This window comes from Hypomesus transpacificus, chromosome 23 (genome assembly GCF_021917145.1).
Source record: "Hypomesus transpacificus isolate Combined female chromosome 23, fHypTra1, whole genome shotgun sequence".
Lineage (NCBI taxonomy): Eukaryota > Metazoa > Chordata > Actinopteri > Osmeriformes > Osmeridae > Hypomesus > Hypomesus transpacificus.
The window spans coordinates 9309585-9329692 of NC_061082.1; the positions used below are offsets into that span (position 1 = coordinate 9309585).

General features: G+C 46.3%; 1 protein-coding gene across 7 annotated transcripts in view; it reads left to right on the plus strand.

The window, feature by feature from the left end:
• Positions 1–20108, plus strand: part of LOC124485268 (protein lifeguard 3-like) — a 30842-nt gene that overhangs the window by 4512 nt on the left and 6222 nt on the right. For 3 of the 7 annotated variants that reach the window (XM_047046756.1, XM_047046757.1, XM_047046755.1), the window contains exons 8-11: positions 4–41; positions 165–252; positions 602–697; positions 814–867. In XM_047046756.1, coding sequence (XP_046902712.1) covers positions 4–41; positions 165–252; positions 602–697; positions 814–867 — 276 coding nt within the window. Of the gene's footprint in view, positions 1–3; positions 42–164; positions 253–601; positions 698–813; positions 1087–1106; positions 1123–20108 lie in introns of those variants that run through there. The other 4 variants (XM_047046759.1, XM_047046760.1, XM_047046758.1 and 1 more) reach the window with 4 other exon arrangements.

Consider the following 20108-nt stretch of genomic DNA (forward strand, 5'->3'; position numbering starts at 1 on the left):
TAGACTCTGGCCATGTCATACATGACTGGATCAATAGCCAGGTTTGTTTTTAATCATCTAACAGTAACTCAATGCGAACTACAAAGAATCAGAAATGTTCTGCAATATTAATTATTTACAATTTCTGTCATAAAACATGCATTATTATGTTATCCTTCTTACAGTTACTATGAGACCAAAGCAGTGTTTCTGGCCCTTGGAATTACTGCAATAGTGTGCTTTGCTGTCACCACCTTCTGCTTCCAAACGAAGGTAGATTCGAAGATGATCCTGTTTTCCTACAAACTCAGTAGTCTGTGAGGCTGAGTGAGAGCTTGTCATTGTAAGCTGTGTAAAATAACTCCTTTGTCTAGTATTACAATGAAGAGCTGGTTTAAATATTCATGGAATTTGGAGTTAGGTCTGATGTGAGTGTCCCTCATGAGACTTGGCTTGTATATACATGTACACACATGATATATACAGTATCAAACCTCAATTTTAAGATGGATTTCCATTGCTTTCAAATGATATTTTGTGTAAACCTTTTATGCATCTGATTGATAGTTATTTTACTGTCCTTGAGAAATGTGTTATCTTTTATTGTGATGTCTTCTAAAAGGTGGATTTCACATCCTGCGGTGGGCTCTTCTGCATTCTCGCAATTGTTGTCATGGTTACGGGGATCATCACAGCCATCATGCTCTCCTTCCAATATGTCAGTATGAACTCACATCCTATAATGATCTCACAATACTCACACACAATCGTAAATGGAAGGAGCATCTTTGCATGTCGGAGGTCTGAGATCTCGTTTATACTTTCACCCGACAGGTACCGTGGCTCCATATGCTCTACGCTGCCATTGGTGCTATAGTTTACACACTGGTGAGTTCACACTCACATCTGGCGGGCTGCTCTGGAAGCCACGGAGACTCATCCATAACCCTAACTTCTGTCAAACTAGCGCCGTGGTATGAGAAGATACTCTTTAGGATTCCTCCGTCAGGAAGACACCTATTGTTATGAGGGTTCCTCTGGTAGGAGAACCCTATTGTTATTGGTGGTATTATAGGTGGCCAAGCCGCGAAGCGGCGAAGCCACACTTAAGTGTTTCTACTTATTAGGATTACTCCGTGAGGAGGAAACCTATTGTTATTGGTCGCCAAGCAGTGAAGCTGCGGAGCAAATCAAGACTAGCGTGTCCAGTAAGTAATGTCACATTAAATAATGTATTTAAACTCAAGCTTATGTGGTGCGTCGCTGTCTTCAATGCCACAACCTAAACTTCTAGGGTGTCTACAGATGTAAACAAGTTAAATTAAGACTTTTTAAGACCCTTTAATACAATTTTCCAATTGAAATTAAAGACCAAATTTACCATGGAAATACAAATAAAATGTGGAAATATACAGTCATCTTCCCAAACACTGATGTCTGTTCAATATGAACAGTATGGTAAAATGACAACAATCGGTTGAGTTTAAGAACATTGACTAAATGTGTGTAATGCGAAAGGATAACACAGAAATGTGATTGCTGTACTAAATTATAGTTTTTATTACACAATGGTGGAGCAGAAACTAGCAATTCCATGAATCCCATGGAAACAAAGACAAATGTGTGAGATGAACTGATGTGGAGCACAAATCATCCAAGAAGCGGTACTTCTCTTGAGTGTTTTTTATTCAGATGACTAATCATTGGATTCAGGTCAAAAGTTCATAACTTGAACTGGTTTCATAACTTAAGACACTACAAGTCAGCAGCTTGGAATGCTGGGACATGGAAATGATTAAAAATTTAGACTTTCATCAAAGCAAAAATGCTGGTTTGTCCTTTTTCATCAATTTCCTCAAAAAAGCAGTCTGCATAGCTACTGTGTCTGTGGGGTGACTGTCTGTCTCTGGAGGGCTGGCAGGCAGGGGCAAGAAGGGCCTGCAGGCAGGCAGTCAGGGCAGGCCAGCTGGATGGAGCTGTCCTGGGGTCAGGGCTGAAAAGAAGCTGTCCAGCTGGAGGGGGGTAGTCCAGCAAGGGATCTGTTTTTCTCTCAGCATCCTCTGTTGAACTCTGTTGAGCAGGCCTCTGCATGACCCTCCAGACCTGTAAAAGTGAAGAAAGGATCCATGTCAGTAGTGAAAAATGAAGCTTTTTAGATCTACACTTGACATAAACTACAGTTTTGGCTGTGAAATGCAGTGGCATTACTTGAACTTGAATCCAAATGTGTTGACCTGATTGAGACCTGGCCATGCAAAGTCACTCCAAACATTTGGCTCGATTACAGGCTCTGGCAAGCGTAATTAGCTCTAAACTGGTCAATATACACATCGGACCAAAGACCAGCTCGACCTTTGCCTGTAAACAGTGTAGCGGGGTTTCCTCGTGTTAAAATAGAAATACTTAATTTATCATAAAGTTCGGGGGACCACCCTAATGTTGGTGTAGGACATTAGGGAATCCTATATTTAACATGCAATAATCAGTCTTATCTTTAGGAATGAATTTGTTCGAAGTGTAGAGCCAATCGTAACATCAGTGAACACGCACGTCAAAATATCTTTACAATGAATTTATTCAAGTAAGGTAAACAGATCTTATGAACAAGTTAAATTATGGGTTTGATGTTGAGTTTCAATAAACAGATGTTGATGTTGGTTTCAATAAACAGAATGAAATGGTCTTACTTATAGAAAGACAGAAATTGTATGGATCAGAAATCATAAACAGAGCTCACGCCAATGCCAAGTCGGGTAGGAAAGAGCGTTAGCCATAGTTACGTTTGATCAGGGGTTGATCAATGAGGCTGAGCGCGGTTTGCGCCAAAGGTCCATTTGAAAGCGCGGCTGCACTGCCGGGTCATGTGTCTGAGTCTGCGGGATCTCAGTCAAGTCGCAATAATGATTGCGTTTTTGGTTCTTCTTTTGAAACATCCAGATAGTGTCGCGGCCACTATAAGTTGAATCTCAGGAGAAGCTGGGCGACGTCCTTTGGAACGCCAATCTTGATGGCGTGCATGCCATGGCTGGTTTCTCTGGAGTCTGAGATTGATGGTCATCTTACAGTTTTATACAGTTCAGAGTTTGAGGGAGGACCTGTCTGGGGTCAGACGTTGATTGGGGGGAAGCTGGGTTGTCAACTCCCCCCTCCTTCCTTCACACCTACCAAAGGTGTGATCTGGTCTCTGGCCGGTTCATAAGATTGTTCAAATATTGTTCTGGACATCTTGGTACTGTTACAAAATATAGTTGAATGATTGTTTTATTATGAGATCTTTGTGTACATACCAAGAATGACGTGGTTATCTTTCAGTAAGAAGGAGTAGTTACTAGAATCAAGATTTCACTGAACACAACATTAAAACAAAGTAACAAACAGGTAGGGCTGCACGATTTATCGAATTTTAATCACGATCATGATTTCGGCTTCCCACGATCAAATTCACGTGATCGAGCGATATTTTAAATGCGTCATTCCGTTTATAGAACGCTCCGTATCAAAGTTATTTTTTGCAAAGCCAATCTAGCGCACCGTAAACCAATAGGTGCGTTCGACATTGGCTGCGGCTGCATGCAACAACCAGCGAGAGTTGCCGCTTGCAATCGGGGAGGAGTTATAAACGGCTCTGTAAAGTCGGGAAATTTGTAATTTTATGTATTGGGCTATGATAAACTCTTTCTCCAATCTGTAGGCTGCAGCCGGCTATGGCGCTGCATGGAGTCGAAAACACCTAATGTCTGATCACGAGATGTTCCCTGCACCACGCAGCTTAGTTTCTAGATGTAGACGGTTACAGAGGACAGAGGCCCCATTCACACTAGCCCGAGTAAATTAAAAATTCGTATTAGTTGGTTGGAACAATAGAGGGAGTCTATGTTAACTAATCCTAACGAAAGTTAGGTTAAATCATTTGCAAACTAAAATCAAATGTAACTAATTAAATCACAATATGCCAATGTTCACAAGTAAGAAATGTAGCAATATCGAAGTTACTGTTGTCAGTTTGAAGTAGAAGAATCAAAGCTCCGTTCGTCGTTGTCAAACGGTTAGAGCAAAGGAATCTTTCGTTAAAGTTCCCGGTGGTCCAGTGACCGGAACTTTGATTCTTCTTCAAACTGACAACAGTAACTTCGATATTGCATTGTTCTCCAGAAACCTATCTCTCTCTCTCTTCCGAATATCAAACCTCGGCTCGCTATCGCTCGGTCGATACGTTCCAGCCTCAGTTTGATATTTCCCGGCATGACCTCACTCTCGGTTAGTAAGTACTGAAGGATTCAAAATCTTTGAGTCTAATCCAATATGTAATGATGGTAATCAATGACACAAATATGTGTTCTAGAAAGAGTGGTCTGGAGTCGCAGAGGTCCGATATTTCAGGTTTAATGCAACAGTTGGAAATCAACAAGTACAGAGCTCTGGGGTTGTCTATGTTTCCCTACCCGCAACAGAGTTTGGGCTGGTTCACGAAGTCCAACTGGCTATCTGTCCCTGCCCCAGCATATATTATACAGTGCAATTGAAACAGAAATATCAAAAAAAGGGTTGAGCTTGTTCTCTCGTGTATCAAGGAGTTTGTTCTTCCCTACGCATCCCACCTGCTCGGGTGCTCCAGCCCGGTTTCAAGGTTGCTTCTGAAATGGAGAGATAACACACAAAATACAGCCTGTTTCCCACACCCTGTGTGAGACACAATGTTTTAAGCCTGAGCACACTTCTAAGTTCATTAGACATACATTTAATAAGCACAATACATAACTTTAATACATGTATCCTTTATAAAGTCTTACGAGCATTGTTCCCGTTGCTATATAGTGCACAGTGCCCGTGATGCATTATATGATTAAGTTGCCACAAATGTTAATAACTGGAATTATAGATAGTGCCATGCCCGTGATACAGCTAATGATTATTAATTACTGGAATTATAGATAGTGCCATGCCCGTGATACAGCTAATGATTATAGTTCTAGAATTGCACTTTAATGTATTACAAATTCTTTAGTAGTTATTATTCAATAAGGTTTCCTCTGTCCCTTAAACAAATCAGAGGTGGTGCCCCCAAGAACTACATACTTTATTATAAATTAAGTGTTGCTAATCTTAACTGTGAAAACCCCGCTACAACAGTGATTCTGACTGTCAGAGACCTTTAAATAGTCTGACCGAGTGAAACTAGCCTGGCTAACGTAGATCGCTTTCTCAGGAAAATGAATTAGGCTTGTTTTGAAAGATCCTATATACTAGGTATCTTCAGCAGACTCTTGTCTGAAAAAAAGCAGCCCTCCCTGACGTTTTAGGACTAGAATTTTGTGAATTACGGTATCGTTTACACACTGCCAGTGAGTGAGCGAGCTTGTCTCTGAGGCTATGTCAAAACAATGTACCCCCGGGACGCAGTATCACTCCACTTGCAAGTTTTCCACAAATCACAAACATAATCGGAACATCTGGCTGCCCTCCTCGACATTTTTGGTGTCGACCGAACTGTGAAATGGTGAACTTATGAACATGATGCAACCAAAACATGGCTGCCGCCTAAGTCGATGCGGTCTCCCTGGCACAAAGTTGTGAGCCGACAGGTCTGTGGGGAATCGCTTGTTCTCCTAGAAGCTGCCCTCCTCTACCTTTTTGATGAATTCGCTGAGATGCTACATGATGCAGTAATTATACAGTGAAAAAGCTAGCTACTTTTCGAGTTAAGTTTTCCGTCACTTCAAACTCATGATCTCAAGGTCTCAAACCTTCACCATAATTCAAGAGTAGTGTACTTTCACGAACCCAGTCAGTGATTCTAGCTTAAAATGTGTAAAAATAGGACTTACCGAATTGGCTGCCTCCAACACGGCTATCAGGCGATTCCAGTTGAAAACAACAATGGCCGCCTAAAAATAATTTATATTCGTAACAGTGAGCTGCAACTGGAAGCGAAATGAAACAGAAGCTAAAGACCAAGGGTGGGGGCTTGGTCAGCACACCATTTCCAGAAATAGTCCATGGGCCCAGGCATATATCAGTACCATCTGAGGAAACCAAACTTTAGGGATACTAAGTTATTGGTAGGGACTATATGATCATTTCAATATGTGATAACCGTTCCAGAAGAGCAGCTTAGTGTATGTATTTGGCATTTTTTAAATTTTACCATTTTGAGATATTGATGTTTTGGGGGGAAATCACACAATGGACTATTGACACATTCCATGAACTTAATATCCTTCAATAACAGCTCAGGATATCCAGAATTGTTATCTGCACACTTACAACGAGCATACTCCCCATCTTGAGGCACATGCTTTAGTTTGATATTCAAATTACTGCTGATTTGCATGCTGTATTTTGTGACATCTTGCAGATTTATTATTATCATTATTTACGGAATGTTGTGTGTCCCATATGAGTGCCGCAGTCCTAATGGATCAGCTACCCATATGTACCTGATTGCAGGGAAACACAAAGGAGAACCTAGCGACGAAATCTAGCGACAAGCGTCAAATCTAGCAACATTCCATTTCTTCCATTCCATTCCATTGCAGCAAAATAACTAATTGTACGTCTGTTGTCATAGCAGCCAAATAACTAATTGTACGTCTGTTGTCATAGCAGCCAATAATGTTAACTCACAGTCAAGCAACGGCGAGTCATTTACTCGCATTTTCTAAAACTGGTTGTTCCCATCCTTGATTGTGATTGGCTATATCGCATTCCATGCCGTTGAAAAATCCAGCATAACCTCACAGGTTCCATATTCCATATTACTGCGCATCGAATATTTCAAATTGAAAAAGACGGCAAAGATGTCCATCTGGCTGTTGCGTGGCAACGATTTATGTAGGAACTATACTTTGTAGTAGCGGAAGAATGACGGTTCATTATTAAACTATTTTGTTTCTAATTGTTATTATTGATGAAACCATATCAAATATTTGTAGTAACTTTTTAGAAAAGCACGTTTTAGAAAAGCAATAAGCCCCGCAAGTCCGTGGTTTACGCTGATTTTAGAACAGGTAAGGGGGTTTTCGGCACTCCGCTTCGCGTCGTGCCTAACAAAAACCACGGCCTCTTGGGGCTTATTGCTTAAGTAGAGGGTTGATTGCAGTGACTGGGTCTGAATGACAATGGAGTCCACTGGGCAAGAAGAACGCACCAGGTTGCCGCGGAAGCGGAAGGATGCTGGCCACACATAATGCTGGGAAGCTAGTGGGACCATCAACCACAACATGTGTGGATGCTGACACTACTGCTGTAGTCCAGGATGCCAGGAGAAAGAACAATGTCTGGCTTCTTGCTCGCAGGTCAGACCCAGGGTCTCAAATAGTCAGCAGCTGGAAAGGATTCAACATCCGGGTCCGAGATCAAGTGCCAGTGATTCAGGACAATATCGGCTACCTGCCCACAATCAATGCTCCTGCCACACAGATGTCCACTGTCAATGAAGTGCTGAACTAGTGACTCAGCATCATGCCGTCACTGCAGCAAGAACGATGTTCAAGAACATCATCCTCAGAATGGGTGCATTCCACACCATATGCAACCTGCTCTCGACTATTGGAAAGAGGTTCCAAGATGCCGGTTTGAGGGACTTGTGTGTCGGGTCAGGCGTGATTGCTGAGGGTTCCACAGCTGAGGTGATGGAAGGCCGCAAGTACAACCGTGGTGTGAGGCTCCACGCTTGTTTACAAAGCATTGATGGGGCTGGCCTGGAAAAGATTCCTCCCATGGCTAGAGGAGAACCACATTGCAGACCTGCGCCACCTGGAAGAAACCCTGACCAGCATCAGCAACTTCTGTGATAACATCTGTCAGATGTCGTTCAAGGAGGTGCTGGAGAATACCTCATGCGTCCGCACAATTGAGCTATTCCAAGTCTACCTCAACTGCCTCAGGGATGGTAATGGCGATCTCTCAGCATTCTGGATGTAGTATGTTGACATGGTGGAGATCATGCGGGGACTCCATCGAGCATCCAGAGAAGGGGACTGGATGTCACACCTAGCATCCATCCAAGAGATGATTCCTTGGTGAATCTCATGGAGAACAGCTTGTCATGTCCCTGGGTTGGACCTGTCCTTTTCGTTCTGTCTTTTGTCGGTCTGTCCCTTTAATTCAATACAGGCTCCTGCATTCCGGTCCACACGCTCCGTGTTAACGACGCACATCTGCGGATCATTTACCAATCACCACCTGTATAACAACCCCGGTTTTCCATCCACTCTTCGCCAGTTCAACGTCGTCATTCTCGTCCATGTCAGTCGGCCGTCGAAATGACCTTAGTCAATTCTTAAAACTTATTCTGTTAATAACCAGTTATTTCCCTGCCTTTTTCTAGACCCGGTTCATACCCCTGCTGCTCCAGGCTCGTCCCGTTGTTCCAGCATTCCCCCCGGATTCTCCGCTACCGCAGCCCTGCCTTTTGTTTTCTCCGACTGGATTTTTTTCTTGTCAAATAAATCTTTAATTTACCTCCTGGGTCTGAATCCTGTATTTGGGTCTACCTGCTAGCCAGCCATCGTGACAGATTGAACTGGCCATGACAGACCCAGCAGACTCAGAGCAGCTCTGCCAAGTCATTTCATACCAGGGTGCCGCCTTGGGCCGACACGACGAGGCACTCCAAACCTTGTCAGACCAGATGGCACAACTCGTCTCCGCTTTCAACGGCCTCCGGACTGAGTTGTCCTCCCCGACCCTGCCGGTACCAGCCCCTGTACCAGAGCCTGTCAGCCCGCCTCCACCTCGACTACAACGGGAACCCCAAGTAGCCCCCCCGGAGAGGTATGCTGGAGAACCACACCGCTCCCGGGACTTTCTCATGCAGTGCTCCCTGGTGTTCGCCCAGCAGCCGTCGTCTTATCCCTCGGATAGATCACGCATTGCCTATGTCATCGGGGTCCTGTTAAGGGAAGGCCTTGTCCTGGGCCACCGCAGTGTGGCGTTCAGGGGGATCGCGGTCTTCCTCTTACGACGCCTTTACCGAGGACCTCATGAAGGTGTTTCATCATCCTGATGGCGGTCCCGATCCTGGGAGGCGGCTCGCCTCTCTCCGTCAGGGTCCCCGCAGTGTGGCTGACTATGCCATCGAGTTCCGTACGCTTGCGGCTGAGAGCGACTGGGACGACGCCGCACTGCGGGCTACGTTCTACCGTGGTCTGACGGACAACATGAAGGACGAGTTGGCTTCCCGGGATGAACCTCAGTCTGGACCAACTCCTCGAGCTTTCCATCAGAATCGATAATCGACTACGACAGAGACTAAGAGAAAGGTCCTTCCGTCCGTTACCCCGACCGTTGTCTCCTGCCATGGGTCCTCAAGTGTCTACCTCCCGAGGTAGATTCTCTCTTGAGTCCGAACCCATGCAAATCGGCCGCACGGGGTTGTCTCCAGAGGAAAGAGAGCGCAGGCGAGTGGAGGGCGCGTGTTTCTACTGTGGTCAATCCAGCCATACCATCGCTAACTGCACCACGCGGTCGGGAAACGACCGTGCCCGTCGGTGAAAGGGGAGATACTGACGGGCCGGGCCGCTGCTCCCTCTGTTCCGTCCTCCACCCTAGAAGCTGTAGTACGGTGCCAAGCAACATCTATACCTCTCCAGGCTCTCATTGACTCAGGCGCTGATGGGAGCTTCATAGACCGGGAGGTCGCCAAACAACTCGGAGTGGAGCTCGAACCTGTGATCCCACCGGTGGTCGTTAGAGGGCTGAGCGGTCGTCGGATTGCATTCATTGAACATCAAACCACTTCACTCAGTGTCCTTCTTGCCGGAAATCATCATGAACATCTTCGCTTGTTTGTCCTGGAGAGTCCCCAGTTCCCTCTTATCCTTGGATACCCATGGCTACAACGACACAACCCCCACATTAACTGGACCTCGGGCGAAGTGACCTCCTGGGATTCCCGCTGCTTTTCCAGTTGCCTGGGCTCTGCTACAACGCTAGACTCCTCCGAGCCCCTTGGTTCCGATCCACCCGACCTGTCCACGGTACCCAAGGACTACCATGACTTGGCCCAGGTTTTTAACAAGAAGAGCGCGCTGTCTCTACCACCACATCATCCTTACGACCTTTCCATAGATCTGCTTCCTGGTGCACCTCTTCCCAGCGGGCGTCTCTATAACCTGTCACGACCGGAGGCCGCTGCCATGGAGGAGTACATTAAGGACTCGGTAGCAGCCGGTATTATCCGACCCTCCTCTTCACCGTTAGGGGCAGGATTCTTCTTTGTGGGCAAGAAGGACGGAGGCCTACGTCCGTGTATAGATTACTGGGGCTTGAACGCCATCTCAACCCGCAACAAGTATCCTTTGCCACTTCTCAGCTCTGCTTTCCTTCCCCTCCACGGAGCCTCTATTTTCACTAAGTTAGACCTGCGCAACGCTTACCATCTGGTGCGCATCCGGGAGGGGGATGAATGGAAGACGACCTTTAACACACCCCTGGGCCATTTTGAGTATTTAGTGGTTCCGTTAGGACTCACCAATGCACCCTCAGGCTTCCAAGCCCTGGTGAAGGACGTCCTCCGAGACATGCTAAACCGCTTCGTCTTCGTCTACCTTGACGACATCCTCATCTTTTCTCACTCCCTTCCGGAACACATCCAACATGTTCGGTTGGTCCTGGAACGCCTGCTTCGGAACCGGTTATTTGTCAAGTTGGAGAAATGCCACTTCCACGCCTCTACTGTCTCGTTCCTGGGTCACGTTATTTCCGAGGGGAGAGTGGAGATGGATCCAGCCAAAGTGGCCGCGGTGAAGGAGTGGCCTGTTCCAGGGACCCTAAAACAACTCCAACGGTTCCTGGGGTTTGCCAACTATTATAGAAGATTTATTCGTGGCTGCTCCGCTCACCACGCTCACCTCCACCGCCTCTCCATTCAAATGGACATCGGAGGCGGACACCGCCTTCAACACTCTCAAGACCCGTTTCATCTCAGCCCCGTTACTCACTCAGCCTGACCTATCCCTACAGTTTGTGGTGGAGGTAGATGCGTCCAACACCGGAGTGGGAGCTGTCCTCTCGCAGAGGTCTACCAAGGACCAGAAGCTCCATCCCTGCGCCTACTTTTCCCGCAAGCTTACCCCTGCTGAACGGAACTATGATGTTGGTAACAAGGAGCTACTGGCAGTCAAGCAGGCGTTGGAGGAATGGCGTCACTGGCTAGAAGGTTCAGAACAACCGTTTGTGGTCTGGACGGACCACAAAAACTTGTCATACATCCAGACAGCTAAACGCCTTAACCCTTTACTGCTTAAGCCAACATTCCAAACATTCCATAAGCTGTTGAAATATGATATTCATATTAATATTCATATTTTATGAATTTTCATATTAAATCATACACCTTAACTGTTTATACCATCTTGAAGAGGAGAACTAGGGGATTTTTATCATGTCAATAAATATATGATCACTTGAGGCAAATCATATTTTATCAAAGTGGTTTCAGGCAGCCATTCTTTACAAAAACTTCTCCATCCACCATACCTCATCAGACAACTGCATTTTTAACCACTTTAATTACAAGATGGAGAAATACTTTGAGCAGGTGGAATATCCACAAGTCTGTGGGCAATGTAGAACAGAAGACAGATTAGAAATACCATATTTTGATTAAAAGTTATGACCATTCTAGTGACTAGTGGAGACATAGGGGAAACCGGAATTATCCTGTCCCAAAAGTAGCTAACGCTATGGCTGGATACTCCTCTCGATAACTAAAAAACGTTTGAGTTTCTTCCACAATCGACCGAATTGGCCAAACAAGGCATCTACATTTAGCTTACAGTATACATAATCTACCTAGTTAATGTTGTTTTTCGAAGTTTTTTTGAAATCTGCTCAAATCGAAGCTAAACAGTGCTACTACCGTCATTGCTGCCTGTCACAAACGGCCAAGCCGGACACGTCATTCTTTCCTGAAAACACTCGCGTCACTCCCACAAACAAATTCTTCGTAAGTAAAAAGTTGAGACTTTTAATTGACAATATTGACAACACATATTAAGGAACTTGTCTTTACTCATAATATCGTCTCCGATTTCAATTCGAAGCTGTAAATCTAACACTGTAGGCAATCTCCCATGGTCTCCGCTCTGGCTCCGCCTCAGAAAACAATGGCTGCCGTTGCAGACGATAGATTTATTTCCACCTCCCACTAACCCCTTAACCAATGATATGTGCTTTGAGCTTAAGTTGTCATGAGTATCTGGCAGTTTTCAGAAATAGAATCGGTGATTGGATGGCAAAGTTAATAAGGCGGGATCTATGGGTCTTTTTCGACCCATATTTGAATGGTCCGGCAGGAAAGGGTCAACTCCCGTCAGGCGCGTTGGGCGCTGTTTTTCGGTAGGTTTCATTTCCACCTGACCTACCGACCAGGCTCCCGGAACACCAAGCCCGACGCTCTTTCTCGGATACACGCTCCTGATGAAGACGACTCGCCACCAGAAACCATTTTGCCCCCAACATGTCTGTTGGCCGCCGTCATCTGGGAGGTGGAGTCCCTCATCACTCGAGCCCAACAACAGCAACCCGACCCCAGACCCGGTCCACAGAGCCTCCGGTTTGTCCCCGACACAGTCCGTACTGAGGTGCTACAATGGGCTCACTCCACCAGACTCACATGCCACCCCCAGACCAACGGCAAGACAGAACGGGTCAACCAGGAGATGGAGGCGGCTCTCCGCAGTGTGTGCTCCTCCAAACCCACGTCCTGGAGCTCTTACCTGCCCTGGGTGGAGTATGCACACAACTCTCTAATCAGCACGTCCTCCGGGTTGTCACCATTTCACTGCTCCCTGGGCTGCCAGCCACCTCTGTTTCCGCACCAAGAGGAGATATCTGTTCCCTCGGTCCAGGTCCATGTCCGCAGCTGCCAGCGAGTGTGGAGGAAAGCACGTTCCGCCCTGCTGCGCACCTCAGCCACCACTAAACGCTGAGCAGACCGAGGACGGGTCCCCGCTCCGGCTTACACCCCCGGACAACGGGTTTGGCTCCTGGCTAAGGATCTTCCCCTCAAGGTGGCCTCGCGCAAACTGGCTCCCCGCTTCGTGGGTCCCTTCGAGGTCGTATCGGTGATCAACCCAGTGGCGGTCCGCCTGAAGCTGCCTGCCTCACTGAAAGTCCACCCGGTGTTCCACACCTCCCTGTTAAAGCCTGTGTCATCCAGCCCGCTGTGCCCTCCCGATCCAGCTCCACCACCTCCCTAGGCTGATTGACGGTCACCCAGTGTACACGGTGAACCGCCTGCTGGACGTGCGCCGCCGTGGACGCGGTTTCCAATACCTTGTGGACTGGGAGGGTTATGGTCCAGAGGAGCGGTGCGGGGTGCCCCGTTCCCGTATATTCGACCCCTCTCTCATCCGGGACTTCCATCGCACCCACCCGGGCTGCTCCGGTTGGGCGCCTGGAGGCACCCGTTAGGGAGGGGGTACTGTCATGTCCCTGGGTTGGACCTGTCCTTTTCGTTCTGTCTTTTGTCGGTCTGTCCCTTTAATTCAATTACAGGCTCCTGCATTCCGGTCCACACGCTCCGTGTTAACGACGCACATCTGCGGATCATTTACCAATCACCACCTGTATAACAACCCCGGTTTTCCATCCACTCTTCGCCAGTTCAACGTCGTCATTATCGTCCTCGTCAGTCGGCCGTCTGAATGACCTTAGTCAATTCTTAAAACGTATTCTGTTAATAACCAGTTATTTCCCTGCCTGTTTCTAGACCCGGTTCATACCCCTGCTGCTCCAGGCTCGTCCCGTTGTTCCAGCATTCCCCCCGGATTCTCCGCTACCGCAGCCCTGCCTTTTGTTTTCTCCGACTGGATTTTTTTCTTGTCAAATAAATTTTTAATTTACCTCCTGGGTCTGAGTCCTGCATTTGGGTCTACCTGCTAGCCAGCCATCGTGACACAGCTGGCTGGATCCACTGAGTCCTGATCATGCACAGTTTGTCAGCTTGTCGACCGCTACTGTTGCCCCTCCTGATTTTGCCAATGACCTCCTAGCGGCTCGTACGGTAGGAGAGGAGGCATACCAGGATTTCAAGAAGAAACGCCTGGAGACAAATCCACCAACTGCACAGTTTCATGACAAGATGACAAGAAGGAACTTGAAAACATTCACCCACATCCGGACGAAACCAACCAGCAGAGCGCAGGCCAAAGAAATTGTTCTCAAGGCTGACAGGAACCTGTTTGGGCACATGATCCTCGTTGCTCAGAGTCGAGATCTGCACATGAGAGATGTCTTGGCGCACCCCCTGGGGCCCTTGCCATGGTCAATTGCTAATGGCGATGGATCTCTGCAGATGACGAACAAAGCAACCCTGGCCAGAAAGCTGGAAAAGAGTGTTTCTCCCGCCGTAGTTATTGCAGAGCCTTCAGCAACTGTCATTGATGGCATGAGCCTGGTACAGAAGATGAAAGGGAATGACAAGACGTTTTCACAGCTGGCTGAAGCGATACTGTCAACGGCTCGTACGGTAGGAGAGGAGGCATACCAGGATTTCAAGAAGAAACGCCTGGAGACAAATCCACCAACTGCACAGTTTCATGACAAGATGACAAGAAGGAACTTGAAAACATTCACCCACATCCGGACGAAACCAACCAGCAGAGCGCAGGCCAAAGAAATTGTTCTCAAGGCTGACAGGAACCTGTTTGGGCACATGATCCTCGTTGCTCAGAGTCGAGATCTGCACATGAGAGATGTCTTGGCGCACCCCCTGGGGCCCTTGCCATGGTCAATTGCTAATGGCGATGGATCTCTGCAGATGACAAACAAAGCAACCCTGGCCAGAAAGCTGGAAAAGAGTGTTTCTCCCGCCGTAGTTATTGCAGAGCCTTCAGCAACTCTCATTGATGGCATGAGCCTGGTACAGAAGATGAAAGGGAATGACAAGACGTTTTCACAGCTGGCTGAAGCGATACTGTCAACGGCTCGTACGGTAGGAGAGGAGGCATACCAGGATTTCAAGAAGAAACGCCTGGAGACAAATCCACCAACTGCACAGTTTCATGACAAGATGACAAGAAGGAACTTGAAAACATTCACCCACATCCGGACGAAACCAACCAGCAGAGCGCAGGCCAAAGAAATTGTTCTCAAGGCTGACAGGAACCTGTTTGGGCACATGATCCTCGTTGCTCAGAGTCGAGATCTGCACATGAGAGATGTCTTGGCGCACCCCCTGGGGCCCTTGCCATGGTCAATTGCTAATGGCGATGGATCTCTGCAGATGACGAACAAAGCAACCCTGGCCAGAAAGCTGGAAAAGAGTGTTTCTCCCGCCGTAGTTATTGCAGAGCCTTCAGCAACTGTCATTGATGGCATGAGCCTGGTACAGAAGATGAAAGGGAATGACAAGACGTTTTCACAGCTGGCTGAAGCGATACTGTCAACGACTCTTCATGATGGAGCTCAGAGTAAACGCATTGATGTTGTCTTCGATGTTTACCGAGAGATGTCAATCAAAGACGCAGAGAGATGCAACAGAGGTGCAAGCACAGCAATACAGTTCAGGAGCATCGCACCGGGCCACAACATTCAGCAGTGGAGGAAACTGCTCTGCAGCTCTTCCAACAAGGCAAATCTAATCAAGTTCCTGGTAGAGGAGTAGAAAGAACCAAAAAGCAGGGAGAAACTGAAGGAAAAGTTGCTTTATGTAACCTGCGAGGACGTCTGCTACAAGCTCACCAAGGACCACTGGGAGGAAGTGGCAGAGCTGAAGTCCACGCAGGAGGAAGCAGACAACCGAATGCTTCTGCATGCACTGGCTGGGTACAAGGCTGTGGTAATCACTGCCGAAGATACAGATGTCCTCGTGCTGTGTCTTGCCTTCAATAAGGAAATCCCATGCCCCGTGTATCAGAAGTGTGGTACACAAACCCGTACACGGTACCTAGACATTGAGAAGCTTGCTAGATCGATTGGAGGCAGTGTCTGTGATGCCCTGGTTGGACTGCACGTGTTCTCCGGTTATGATACAGTCAGTGCCTTTGCAGTCCGGGGTAAGATGGGCGCCTTTAAGCAAATGAAGTCGGATAAGACCTACCAAGAGGCCTTCAGTCAGCTTGGTCATTCATGGGAAGTATCCACCGAGCTCTTTCAGAAGCTGCAAGAGGTCACCTGCCACATGTACGTGCTGTCTACCAACACCACGAAAGTCAATGAACTCAGACATCAACTGTTCTGTGCCACACGGGGAGAGATAGAGTCCAGTCAGCTTCCACCATGTGAAGACTGCCTCTTCATGCACGTCCTCCGTGCAAACTACCAGGCTGCTATTTGGAGGCGCTGTCTTCAATGCCAACCCTATGTTCCAAGTCCCAAAGGTTGTGGATGGACCACTGATGATGACGGGAAGCTGGCCATCGAGTGGATGCAGGGTTCTCCAGCACCAGATGCAGTGTTGCAACTGCTTTCCTGCAAGTGTGAACGGTCGTGCAAACTCCCAGACTGCATGTGCCTTGCCAATAGCCTGAAGTGCACTGACATGTGCAAGTTGCGAACCTGCAGCAACCAGCCCGCTGATGTCGGGGAAGACGTTGTAGACCTGGAGGACTCTGATGCTGAAAACAGTGATGAATACTAGACCTCCTGATAACGACCATTCATTTGAATCAGGTGTGTTGGAGTAGGGAAACATCTAAAACATGCAGGGTAGGGAGGCCCGAGGACCAGGATTGGGAATCCCTGTACTAGACTATGGTATAAATACTACTGCTACTGGTATAAATAAAGCATTTAAGACATGTATTTGTGGTTTGTAGTTCATTCTAGCCCCATGTGGAAACAGCAATTTCATCATTGGTGAATGTTTTCGGATTTGCCTTTTCGCTTTCATTATGCGGAGGGTGGGTACATTCCAGAGATGATAACTACCAATAAGCTGCCAGTCTGCAATAGTTATCACATCAAAATATGATCTACATATATACACCAATTCAAAAATCATAACTAGCTTTGGTTTCCTTAGATGGTACCGACAAGTGTGTGTGCGTCTCGCCGAGAGAATAGCTTATGGAAGTACAGCAGCCGACTCTCTGGTCCTATTAAAGTTAACAACATGCACAAACAGGGTGACCAACAAAATTATATTAACTGATAAACAATAACATTACAAACATCTAACTGAACAAACACAACAACTGAAATCCCTCGCACGGCTGTTGTAACCGCCATGGGCGTCGCCGCAATGTAACTTGGGGGGGGTCATGTCCCCCCCACTTAAGAAAAAAGTAGTTTGGACCCCCCCACTTTTGCGATCAAAATATTAGTGCATGACTGGTCTACTAGTCCAGCGATCTTTCCATTCTTTCACAATCAAATCCGTTCCACTTTATCAGAAGGGAGAATATGGGGAGAATACCCATAGCAATAGAATTCCACTCCACGTTTTCTAGACAAACGGCATCACACACGCAGATTCAACTCCCATACTCTTTAAAAGACGCATCGCGCTTGCAGCTAGCACTTCAGACAAGACTGTTCCACAGACGAGATGGACATAAGGAGGGTTTTTTGAGGAAGAGGAAAGTAAGTCAGAGTTGCCTAAGTTTTCCCTTCAGTGGCCAAAGCACCCTTCTGAGACATTCTCTGACTATAATAGCATTAGTTAGCGTTAAGTCACAAAGATCCTTCTGCAAACATTAGGAATAGCTAGCTAGATAAGCAAGCTTTTTACCTACATCTAGCACTAAGCAATAGCATACTTTATTTACCCATTACAAGTGGAACAGTATTTGTTGATTTCTTAATCTGGGTCTGAAATATGTTGTCCTTTTGGCCGTGTTCAGACCTAGGCGCGTCTATTTTAGGCAGAAACAGATGACAAGGATGTTTTTTCTAGCTACAAAAGAAATTGCTGGTGTTTTCTTTTATTGCCATTACAACCGTGAGCTAATCTGGAGTTAACCAGAAAATGGAGTATATGGCCGATACTTTTTTGGGCTGTGCCATTTAGGGAAACTGATTCAACCACCTAACCCATGTATTTTCTGAAAGCTTACATCCTAAGGATGTGATCTGTGAAATGAATAATGGGAGCATCTGGCTAAAAGCACAATTCCCACATCTCCTAAAGGCTGCCCTCCTCGAGGTTTGGTAACAAACACATTTTTGGTGTCGACCGAACTGTAAAAAGGTGAACTTATGAACATGACGCGACCAAAACATGGCTGCCGCAAGCCTATGCGGTCTCCCTGGCACATAGGCTTATTACAAAGACTTTCAGGACCTTCACGAGCGGTGACGTCCGCGATAGATGTGCTGTAATCAGGGCCAGGTTAAGGTCATCTGGGGCCTGGGGCAGAAGCCTTCCCGAGCCTGCCCCCCCCCCCCCCACGCAAAATATTTTATATATTTTTTTTTATTACTATGATTTTTGACAAAAATATCAGTATGTGATACACTGGCTAGTTCAAATTAAATCAATTTGTATAGCCCTTTTTATACGCAAGCATGTCACAGAGGGGCTTCACATGCGCCCATAGAACTGCCCCTCAACCAACCTAAACCCTCAAGGAGTTTCACGCCTACGACACTAGCCTAGCTTACTGAATTAATTAATGAATGAACGAACAATCTAACAAAACAATATTAATCAAGGAGGAAATGTGGAAATCAGGTTAAACTGAAACAAGGTACATGGTGTATATTTGTATGAAATGTATGATGAAAATTGGTAAGCAATTTCGCAAAGCAAATACCAAGAAATAGGTTGCAGCAGTTTGTCTTTCAACTACAGTTGCAAAAATCTGCGATAGCTGAGCTTGAATAGCTTCGGTGACGTTTTGTAGTACAAAATTACTGTCAATCAAAAGGGGATCTAGGGGGTGCCAAGGGGTGGCAGCTGCCACCCCAATAAAAAATACTGCCACCCCATTTTTTTTTTTTTTATGCATTTAGCAGATGCTTTTATCCAAAGCAACTTCCAAGAGAGAGTTTTACAAAAGTGCATAGGTCTCTGATAAAACAACGAGATAGCCCCAAAAATTGCGGGTAGCCAAAACATGAAGCATACATTGTGAAAAAACAGTCCCAATGGGAAGAACCATAAGAGCATGTAGTGAAACAAGCTACAATTAAACAACATGAACGTCAATCTTCCCATGGAAAAATATTATTTGTACATTACAGAACATTTCAATAAATAATATCAATGTTACTGTATAATTTAAACTACAATGTTCTAGCCTAATCATTTACCATAGGGATTACTGTACCCCCCTACTTTGGGTTTGATTCGCCTCCAGGAGGCCACCCAACAACTTCCTTCTGTCACCCCATTGCCACCCCGAATGAAAATCTCTAGATCCGCCCCTGAGGCCAGCCCACTCCTCCATTCACCTCCAGAGACGCTGAGCGTCCGAGGCGGGACATAATCTCAGCATTCATCAAATGACCGTATAGTAAGGACTGAAAAAATCTGTTCAAAGCAGCCCAATTGAAGTCCATGGAAGCTGCGCTTCAACAGAGAAATGCACTGTGATGGTACGGGAATGTATGAGAAGGAAATTAGTCAGTCAACCTGAACCTGCTAATATATGTAGCTGATTCTGAAAGGATTTGTCTTCGATATGAACGTGTTCTAAAGCATTTAAAATGTTAACACAATAGTAAATATTTGACCATTATTTTGTTTGTATTTTAGGGCAAGCTGAGTTTCCCCTGCAGTCTTAAAGAAATCGCCACTAAACACGCACCCCTAGCCAGCCACAATGTCAAATACATTGGAACATGCAGTCTAGCGTGCACACACACAGCCCAGCGAACACATAGGGTGAGTTCAGGTAATGTGGGACATCAGGTAAAGTGGGACAGTTATGCATTTTGATAATTTACTATGTGCAAAACTGACATCCAATCACCAGAGCTGATCTTGACTCGTAAATACAACACTTCTAGTCACTATGCAGTGGTTTTTATTTGTCTGACATCATCAGAGTAGGCATGATCTGGCTTGACAAGAGGTCTATACAGAAAAAACGCATCGAAGGTTTAGCGGCACATGACATTATATTTCTCAATGATAAGGCTGGCAAAGGAATTTAAATGAAGTGACAATCAGTGCTCGAAGTTGGCCGGTACTCACCGGCACCTATACATTTTACTCTTAAGCGTACCGGCACCTT